Raw genomic sequence first — 10,460 nt, 5'->3', positions numbered from 1 at the left:
TAAGCGCACTTATCAGCCACGGTGCACGCGTGTGCGGGTCCTGACTGAGAGCGCGCATGAACGCGCACAGCATCTCTCCGCGCGCTGACGCAATTAATAGGCGCGTGAAAATGCGCGCGGCACATGACTGCAGCCTGAAGTAAAGAACATGCCAAACTGCACGGTGCATTAATTATCTAACCCTTAAGTATCTAGTCCCTCCAGGTACACAGATTTCCTTCCACCTTCCAAAAGCATGCAGAAGCTGTGACTTCTGTAAACTGCACCAAGGTTTGAGTGTGTGTTGGGATGTGGATGCCTTTAGCATTGGCATCCCTGCCAGGATGCATTTCTGCCTTGTGCCTGATGTTTCCAGGTGTCACTGGACCAAGAGCGAGCGACTAGGATGGTGCTTACTGAATCACAATCACAGTCCAAACCCCAATTCTTCAACAGTCTACTGAATAGTAAAGGTTTACATTGTTAACCACATATTAACCACTATGTTTGCAGCAACGTGGCTGTAGCAGGGCTTGAACAGCCAACCCTCTGATTACTATCTGTACCCTAACCGTACCTCTATCTCACCTATCTCTAGTTAAGACTCAAAAGTCAAGCATTATGTGCTAAAACACAGAGACAAAACAAAAGTGATTAACAAAAGTAAAAGTGTGAGTGTCTGAACTTGGCCATTGGGAGTTGTGCTTCAAGAGTTCAAGAGAGGTTTTATTGTCATTTCAGCTCTAAACAAGTACATACTGAAACAAAACAATGTTTCTCTACGCTCAGGATGCAACACAGAACAAAAAAGCAAGACAAAACAATATACACAGTGCAGATAAAACAGTACTATAAATACAAACACCTACAGTTAGCAGAGATATAAAACAAACGTGTGTGTTCTCAGTGCTGGTCACAAGCCCAAAAAATAAGGACTGTGTCAGAAAGAACATTTGGCGTATGCAGACCAGAATGGAATGATCTGCTGTGTCGACCCCTAACAGAAACAGCCCAGGAAAATCATTTACCTTACAACTGTGACCCCAAATACAATCCATCGATTATGGGCTTCAGGGCCTTACAACGGCCAAAGAGTGGCAACCTGGCTGTAGTAGGGCTTGAACAGGCAACCCTCTGATTACTATTAGTACCCTGACTATTAAGCAGCCACTGTATCACTGTTCTAGCTAAGATTCATTATATATACACATATATAACCAATATATACATACAGTGTATCACAAAAGTGAGTACACCCCTCACATTTCTTCAGATATTTAAGTATATCTTTTCATGGGACAACACTGACAAAATGACACTTTGACACAATGAAAAGTAGTCTGTGTGCAGCTTATATAACAGTGTAAATTTATTCTTCCCTCAAAATAACTCAATATACAGCCATTAATGTCTAAACCACCGGCAACAAAAGTGAGTACACCCCTAAGAGACTACACCCCTAAATGTCCAAATTGAGCACTGCTTGTCATTTTCCCTCCAAAATGTCATGTGATTTGTTAGTGTTACTAGGTCTCAGGTGTGCATAGGGAGCAGGTGTGTTCAATTTAGTAGTACAGCTCTCACACTCTCTCATACTGGTCACTGAAAGTTCCAATATGGCACCTCATGGCAAAGAACTCTCTGAGGATCTTAAAAGACGAATTGTTGCGCTACATGAAGATGGCCAAGGCTACAAGAAGATTGCCAACACCCTGAAACTGAGCTGCAGCACAGTGGCCAAGATCATCCAGCGTTTTAAAAGAGCAGGGTCCACTCAGAACAGACCTCGCGTTGGTCGTCCAAAGAAGCTGAGTGCACATGCTCAGCGTCACATCCAACTGCTGTCTTTGAAAGATAGGCGCAGGAGTGCTGTCAGCATTGCTGCAGAGATTGAAAAGGTGGGGGGTCAGCCTGTCAGTGCTCAGACCATACGCCGCACACTACATCAAATTGGTCTGCATGGCTGTCACCCCAGAAGGAAGCCTCTTCTGAAGTCTCTACACAAGAAAGCCTGCAAACAGTTTGCTGAAGACATGTCAACAAAGGACATGGATTACTGGAACCATGTCCTATGGTCTGATGAGACCAAGATTAATTTGTTTGGTTCAGATGGTCTTAAGCATGTGTGGCGGCAATCAGGTGAGGAGTACAAAGATAAGTGTGTCATGCCTACAGTCAAGCATGGTGGTGGGAATGCCATGGTCTGGGGCTGCACGAGTGCAGCAGGTGTTGGGGAGTTACATTTCATTGAGGGACACATGAACTCCAATATGTACTGTGAAATACTGAAGCAGAGCATGATCCCCTCCCTCCGGAAACTGGGTCGCAGGGCAGTGTTCCAGCATGATAATGACCCCAAACACACCTCTAAGACGACCACTGCTTTATGGAAGAGGCTGAGGGTAAAGGTGATGGACTGGCCAAGCATGTCTCCAGACTAAACCCAATAGAACATCTTTGGGGCATCCTCAAGCGGAAGGTGGAGGAGCGCAAAGTCTCGAATATCCGCCAGCTCCGTGATGTCGTCATGGAGGAGTGGAAAAGCATTCCAGTGGCAACCTGTGAAGCTCTGGTAAACTCCATGCCCAGGAGAGTTAAGGCAGTTCTGGGAAATAATGGTGGCCACACAAAATATTGACACTTCAGGAACTTTCACTAAGGGGTGTACTCACTTTTGTTGCCGGTGGTTTAGACATTAATGGCTGTATATTGAGTTATTTTGAGGGAAGAATAAATTTACACTGTTATATAAGCTGCACACAGACTACTTTTCATTGTGTCAAAGTGTCATTTTGTCAGTGTTGTCCCATGAAAAGATATACTTAAATATCTGCAGAAATGTGAGGGGTGTACTCACTTTTGTGATACACTGTACATACATCTGTAAACATATACATATAAGGCCTTGAGACAAAAAAGAAAACAGACTGGTTTAAGTGTGAGATAGTAAAACAATAGTAGGGGAAGTGAACTTTTTAGCCACTTACTGGCCTCGTAACATGGTAGTATACTGTCTATAAAGTCTAAAGTTTCCATTTTATAACTTTTTGCCTCTGTATACTAAATATTTCATTGAAAAGCAGTAGGCCAAACATTGGCTAACTCACTGTTTTAGCAGCTTTTCCCATTTAGAGACGTTATGCTTTTCATTTATTGTTATAATTATTTAAATTTTTATTACATGTGCAAAAGTAAAAGTGAAGATAAATAATGAAATAAGTCTTTATCAGCATGATATTGATATCACACATTTTTCTATTTCTCTATTTTCACCCAAACAGCTCTTCTTACATGGATCAGCCAAAACATTAAAACCACATCCTTGTTTCAACACTCACACTTATATAGAAGCACCATATAGAAGCACTTTGTAGCTCCACAATTACTGACTGTAGTCCATCTGTTTCTCTACATACCTTTTTTTAGCTTTCACCCTGTTCTTCAATGGTCAGGAACCCCCCAGGACCCCCCACAGAGCAGGTATTATTTAGGTGGTGGGTCGTTCGCAGCACTGCAGTGACACTGACATGGTGGTGGTGTGTTAGTGTGTGTTGTGCTGGTATGAGTGGATCAGACACAGCAGCGCTGCTGGAGTTTTTAAATACTGTGTCCACTCACTGTTTACTCTATTAGACACTCCTACCTAGTCGGTCCACCTTGTAGATGTAAAGTCAGAGACGATCGCTCATCTATTGCTGATGTTTGAGTCGGTCATCTTCTAGACCTTCATCAGTGGTCACAGGACGCTGCCCATGGGGCGCTGTTGGCTGGATTTTTTTGGTTGGTGGACTATTCTCAGTCCAGCAGTGACAGTGAGGTGTTTAAAAACTCCAGCAGCGCTGCTGTGTCTGATCCACTCATACCAGCACAACACACACTAACACACCACCACCATGTCAGTGTCACTGCAGTGCTGAGAATGATCCACCACCTAAATAATACCTGCTCTGTGGTGGTCCTGTGGTGGTCCTGTGGTGGTCCTGACCATTGAAGAACAGGGTGAAAGCAGGTTAAAAAGGTATGCAGAGAAACAGATGGACTACAGTCAGTAATTGTAGAACTACAAAGTGCTTCTATATGGTAAGTGGAGCTGATAAAATGGACAGTGAGTGTAGAAACAAGGAGGTGGATTTAATGTTATGGTTGTTCAGTGTATAGTTGCATTGCTACTTATTCATTCACTCACTCACTAATTCACTAAATTATTCAATCACTAATTTATTCACTAATTCATTCACTCAAGTATTTACTCAGTCTTGCTTCATATCAGATCATGACAGAGACAGAGTCCAGAGCAAATCTTCAAACCCTCCATTCTCTTTTACTGCAGCTTACATCTTATACACACACTTTGTTCCCATTGATGGGAAAGGAGCAAATCCAGTTAAACACACACAGTAATTGAAACTGAAATCAATGGACATTTTGTAACAAGCTGCTTTGTGGTTGATCTCTATTAGATTAAACAACACAAAACATCCATTAAAAGTAGCACAATTACAATCAATACAAAATCTCAGTGGTGTAGGTTTTACTTCAGGGTCGGCAGGGACACGGTGGTCATGGCATCAGACCAGTCATACACTAGGTAGAGAATGACAATGACCACAGCCACAGGAGGCACAAGGCAGATAATAAAGAAACGCTAGGTTTAAAGAAACTCCAGTGTCCTGCAGTTTCTGGAATTCAACTGAGGCTTTCTTGACCAACATCAGTGCCCAGCACTTCAAATACTGTTTTGACTAAATGTGTACACATTTCCACAGACATGCTTCAAAATCTTGTGAGAAGCCTTCTGACAAAACATGGTAGTATTCTTTTGGATTAAAGAAATCCAAATTTAGTGGAAAGTCCTCAGTGCCCTTGGAAATCTGCCCCATGTGCTTCTCCTTTGACTAACAATAATCAGCAGCTGAAGATTGAAAAGCATCACAAATAAACAAGCTGCTGTAATAACGAAAGGTCATCAACGTAAAATTCTCATTAAATTAGAACGTCTGGCCACTTTAACAAAATGTCGAGTACCGAAACAGAATTGTAATGAAATGCAGAAAGCTGTTATTGCAAACACTGACCGGAATGACCATGTCTATTCGTGAGCAACCCACAATAGTCTCACGAGCCCAACTATGATCTCAAACAAAATTACAGCCTCAGGACTATAAATTTTATCCATAACAAGCAAAATAACATCTCAAACAAACTCAATCTAAACAATGACACTAGATTTAGTTTGCTCTGATGTGTTTAGTGCACTTGTGTTCTTTTTGCATTATTTTTGTGAGCACGTTTATGGCATTTAGCACACAAATTACACATCAGCCAGCTCCAGTACAAATTCTGATATTCATATTTCCATGACTGGAACTGCCAATTCAACAGCCTGTTGTTGTTTTTTACCAAAAAAAAGAAGGTAACAATTATTAAAAAACAATAGGTGGACTTGTCAGCCAACAGCAAGTTTAAAAATTTTACTTGAGTGCCAAAGAGTCAGCGGCGTTTCTGGATGATGTTGATTTATAGGTACTATGTTGTGTAGAAGAGTCTTAACTTGCATTTGGAGATGCAGAAATGTACTGTTTTCCAAGGGTCTTCCATAGTATTAAGATCCCATGTGATTATTCTTACAGAAGCATGTTGGATGGACAAAACTTATATAACTTTCTCCAGACTTTTAAGCTTGTTTGAGATTTTCTGGTAATAATGCAATCACACAGGTATTTTGCGCACATCAATGCACAATTGAGTTCAACTGAGACGGTTTCTATGAAAAGAAAAGAGTAACAGTGGCTAAGTGGGTAGCACTGTCGCCTCACAGCAAGAAGGTCCTGGGTTCGATCCCCAGGTGGGGCGGTCAGGGTCCTTTCTGTGTGGTTTGCATGTTCTCCCCGTGTCTGTGTGGGTTTCCTCCCACAGTCCAAAGACGTGCAAGTGAGGTGAATTGGAGATACAAAATTGTCCAGGACTGTGTTCGATTTAACCTTGAGAAGTGATGAATCTTGTGTAATGAGTAACTACCGTTCCTGTCATGAATGTAACCAAAGTGTAAAATCCTAATAAAACAAACAAACTATGAAAAGAAAAGAAAGCAAAGTAGGTACAGTGACGCAGTTGGTAGTGTGGGAGCCGCCCAACAACATGTGCCCTGGAGACCTGGACTTAATCCTCGCCTTCAGTTAGTCTCTGAAGAGGCTTGCGTGATCTAAACAACCTAAAATCAGCATGATGATGTGTACTGCCTTGCAACGAATTAGCACTCTGTACAAAGTGTATATCGGCCCTGCATCTGGCTTTTCTGTCTGGCATGAATGAGTGGACATAATGTCAGTACATGGGTGTTCAGTGCTTTGTAGCAATGATTAAGGAGTAGGTGAGTAAAAATGAATAAATAGATCAATAAACACTCATATTAAAGCCTTTCAGGAATATACCAGTTTTATTCACATTTCGATGATCATATCCTTACAAACAATCCAGCAACAACCATTGTGAATATTTTTGGACGATATTGACAGTCTGTTGTTAAGAGTTCTGAATCAGCAGGCTGCTACACACTGAGACTGGTTCAGCTTTCTCTTGTCCTTCCAGACACACCAACACACACACACACACACACACACACTTGCAACATAAGAACACACAGACGCAGACAGGGTTATGTGGAAAAAAAACAATTATGTAAAGAGAACTTTCAGAGGGTAAATTTAAATGGTAATGGAAACCATTTAAAGATGCTTGATTAAAACAAAGGTGCTACTGTATCATCTTATTTATTTTACGCTCTCTTAGACATCCGAGGTGCAGAAATTTCAATTAAATTTAGAGCAACATTACTGCTGTTTAGTTCAGATGTCCTTCATTTCCTCCCAATCTAGTCATATCCAATTTCCCGATCACATTTTGCTTTCACTACTGCTGCTGCAGACCTCCACTCCTGACCGAGGAGGACCGTGACTAACACACGCTGACACGTGTTCAGTAGCCGTCCGCTTCTTTTACCCTGCAGGGGGCGGGTTCATATGGAGCATCATGCCCCGAACCCTATTATCCCCCGTCTCTGTGCAGGCGGCATCGATCAGCCAGCAGAAGTCGTAACTGCAGCAGTTATGAGGAATCCCTATACGGCCCTCCCTCCCGCAGACAGAGAATCAAACCTGCAGCATTTTTGACAGCTGAATTTAACACCAGAAAACCCCTTATGTGGCACAAAATGTTTTCATGATTTAGTCACAAAAGCCGCTCAGGTGGCGCAGCGGTAAAGTACGCTAGCGCACCAGAGTTGGGGTTTCCAATACATCGTATCGAATCTCAGCTCTGCCTTTCCGACTGGACTGGGCGGCAGCATGAACAACGATCGGCTGTTCCGGGTTAGAGGGTAAAAAAAGTCGGATCATAGGTCCTCATAACTGGTGTAACTGCGACCCCTGCTGGCTGACTGATGGCGCCTGCACAGGACTGAGGAATAATGCTGATGGGGGTGTGGCCCTCCATACACAGTGCCCGTGAGGGTCGAATCAGTATAGAGGACGCAATCAGGGTAACTGGACACGACTAGATTAGGGGGGAAAATTGGGGGGGAAAGGTTTTTAAAAAAAAAATAATTATTTAGTCAAAAAGAAAGAAAAACAGCAGAAAACATAATTGGTCACAAGAATTTAGAAACTGTGAAATATTTACTATATTTAGTAGTTTAAAATTTAAGAAAGAATATGATTACACGCACTACAAAAACAACCTTAATAAGAACAAGCACTAACAAACAGCAAATGATCTCCTTCCTGACCTGCCGGGGTCAACATTTTAATGTGGAGCACTACATATCAGGATTACACTTTCCTGCTCTGCCTAAAATAACACAAAACAACTGAAAACAAAGCAAATCAGCAAGACAGCCAAACAAAACACACCATCATAAGAACCCGGCAGCTTTTTACAGTGATTAAAACGCCCGCACCAACATCTCCTAACGTCAAATGAATGATATAATCGATACAGTAAAGCACACAGATGAACATTACAAATATGCCTGACACACAGCACTCCTGAAACAAAACAGCAGACGGATCAAATCCCACCGTAACACACTCAGCCACTTCACACCTCCTGATGAGAAGCTGATCACGTCTGCTCCACAGTGAAGGAAAAGTTTGGTCAAAAATAACATTCGCTTAAAGCTTCACCCACCTCAAAACATTCTACACTGTTATACACCGATCAGCCATAACATTAAAACCACCTCCTTGTTTCTACTCTCACTGTCCATTTTATCAGCTCCACTTACCATATAGAAGCACTTTGTAGTTCTACAATTACTGACTGTAGTCCATCTGTTTCTCTGCATGCTTTGTTAGCCCCCTTTCATGCTGTTCTTCAATGGTCAGGACCCCCACAGGACCACCACAGAGCAGGTATTATTTAGGTGGTGGATCATTCTCAGCACTGCAGTGACACTGACATGGTGCTGGTATGAGTGGATCAGACACAGCAGCGCTGCTGGAGTTTTTAAACACCTCACTGTCACTGCCGGACTGAGAATAGTCCACCAACCAAAAATATCCAGCCAACAGCATCCCGTGGGCAGCGTCCTGTGACCACTGATGAAGGTCTAGAAGATGACCGACTCAAACAGCAGCAATAGATGAGCGATCATCTCTGACTTGCATCTACAAGGTGGACCAACTAGGTAGGAGTGTCTAAAAGAGTAGAAAAACTGAACCCACTAGGACAGATGCAGTCCTAAAACGTGCCAGCCCACCAGAGCTGAGATCTCAAGGTTTTAAGTTCGAATCTCAGCTCTGCTAGTAGCCGGCCAGGCACCTGCACAGACATAAGATTAGATGCGTGTCTAGCTGAACAGGGTTCCTCGCTGCAGGGCAATTGTGGCCTCATGGGGGGGATGATCACCGATAAGCAGTGCATGGCTTGCCACAGAGACCCCGCCCCTAGCAGGTAAAAAGAAGCGATCAACGGCCTCAACTCTCCTTGATCACGGGGGTCGGGGGCAGCCAATTGGAATGCATCTCTTATCACTGATATGACTTGTTTGGGCAAATGATTGGCTGAACCAAATGTATGAACTCAGTGTCCGTGATTAGTTTTTCAGTCCAAGCTCTGTGATATATATATATATGCATTTTCTCCCCTTTTTTCTCCCTTTTGGAGCGTCCAATGGCCCGATTGCATCATGCTTCCTCTCCGCCAATGCCGAAGCTAACCCACGCCCCCTCCGACACGTGGGCAGCAGCTGTATGCATCTCATCACCTACAGTTTTGACGAGTGCGGTGTGCATGAAGAGACACACCCTGAGAGCACTCTTTTCTCATCTCTGTGCAGGCACCATCAATCAGCCAGCAGAGGTCGTAATTGCACCAGTCATGAGAGAGAGACCCCATCCGGCTTAGTCCCGCCTATATCTGAACAACAGGCCAATCGTCGTTCATGTGGCCGCTCAGCCTTAGACGGCAGGCAGAGCGGAGATTCAATACGATGTATTCGAGATCCCAGCTCTGGTTCCAGCGTGTGTTTTTACCGCTGCGCCACCTGAGCGGCCTAATAAACTGTATTATTAAACAACAGATTTTAATGTAAGTGTTTCATAATTAACACATCAGTTCATGGCTAATAGTAGCCTCGCAGCTAAAAACAAACATCGTGAGAACATGTTTTTTTGGCCAAACAGTCCCTCAAAGATAAAATCTACCACATCATAGACGTTCACTGCTGTATTGTGCTTTTCCTACATTTGCAGAACTGATTTCAAGCAGGGTCCAAGGAAGACTCCTTACTTATATTTAAATGCATATCATTAGTGAGAAGTGGAGACAGATGTGTGGCAGGCAGATCTACAGATGTTTAACGAGGGTTACACACACAGCAAAATGCAACAATATGTTTACCGACAGCGCTCTGGATTAAACGAAACAGCTGTATGGTTGGAATTTATGCTCAAGACTCGTACATCAAAAAAAGAAACACGAAAGAAAAAAAGAGGAGCGGGTTGGGGGGGGGGGGGGGGGGGGGGAAGTGTTAAATTTAGGAATTTTAAGTGAGTTGGGGTGTTGAAAACAGTCCAAATAAGAAGATGATGCAATTTGAGAGACAGTCAATGGGAAAAAGGAGCGATGAGAAGGGTGGAGCTGGTCCAGACCCTGTCCTCCATCAGCTCACAGTCGGAACGGAGAGAACGAGTAGCGTACAGCGTCCTCCAGCTGCCTCAGTTCCGCAGGATCAGCTCGTAACTCTGAGAGACGTACTGGATGACCTCCAGAGCCCGACACTTCACCGACAGCTACATGAAAAGAAAGAGAGAGAAGAGAGAGTCAGCATCAAAGCAAAGAGCAAAACCAGAAGTCCTGAAAAAAACTAAACAGACTGACTGAAGCAAAGGCAGAAAACAACAGACTTAAACAGTAAACACAGTAAAAACGTGAGAATATTTGATGTTAAGGCGACAAAATACTCAGATGTTTGGCTATGAGCC

The 10,460-nt window shown here is 43.2% G+C and overlaps 1 protein-coding gene across 3 annotated transcripts in view; it reads right to left on the bottom strand.

The window, feature by feature from the left end:
* Positions 1-6,396: 6,396 nt before the first annotated feature.
* ap1b1 (adaptor related protein complex 1 subunit beta 1) overlaps positions 6,397-10,460 on the bottom strand; it is a 53,908-nt gene continuing 49,844 nt past the window's right edge. For all 3 annotated transcript variants that reach the window (XM_063017477.1, XM_063017475.1, XM_063017476.1), the window contains one exon: positions 6,397-10,268. In XM_063017477.1, the coding sequence (XP_062873547.1) occupies positions 10,194-10,268 (75 nt within the window). In that variant the 3' untranslated portion in view covers positions 6,397-10,193. The remainder of the gene's footprint in view (positions 10,269-10,460) is intronic.

Source organism: Trichomycterus rosablanca, chromosome 21, assembly GCF_030014385.1.
Source record: "Trichomycterus rosablanca isolate fTriRos1 chromosome 21, fTriRos1.hap1, whole genome shotgun sequence".
Lineage (NCBI taxonomy): Eukaryota > Metazoa > Chordata > Actinopteri > Siluriformes > Trichomycteridae > Trichomycterus > Trichomycterus rosablanca.
The sequence above is the reverse complement of the archived record's forward strand: the minus strand, read 5'-3'. Positions and strand labels throughout refer to the sequence as shown.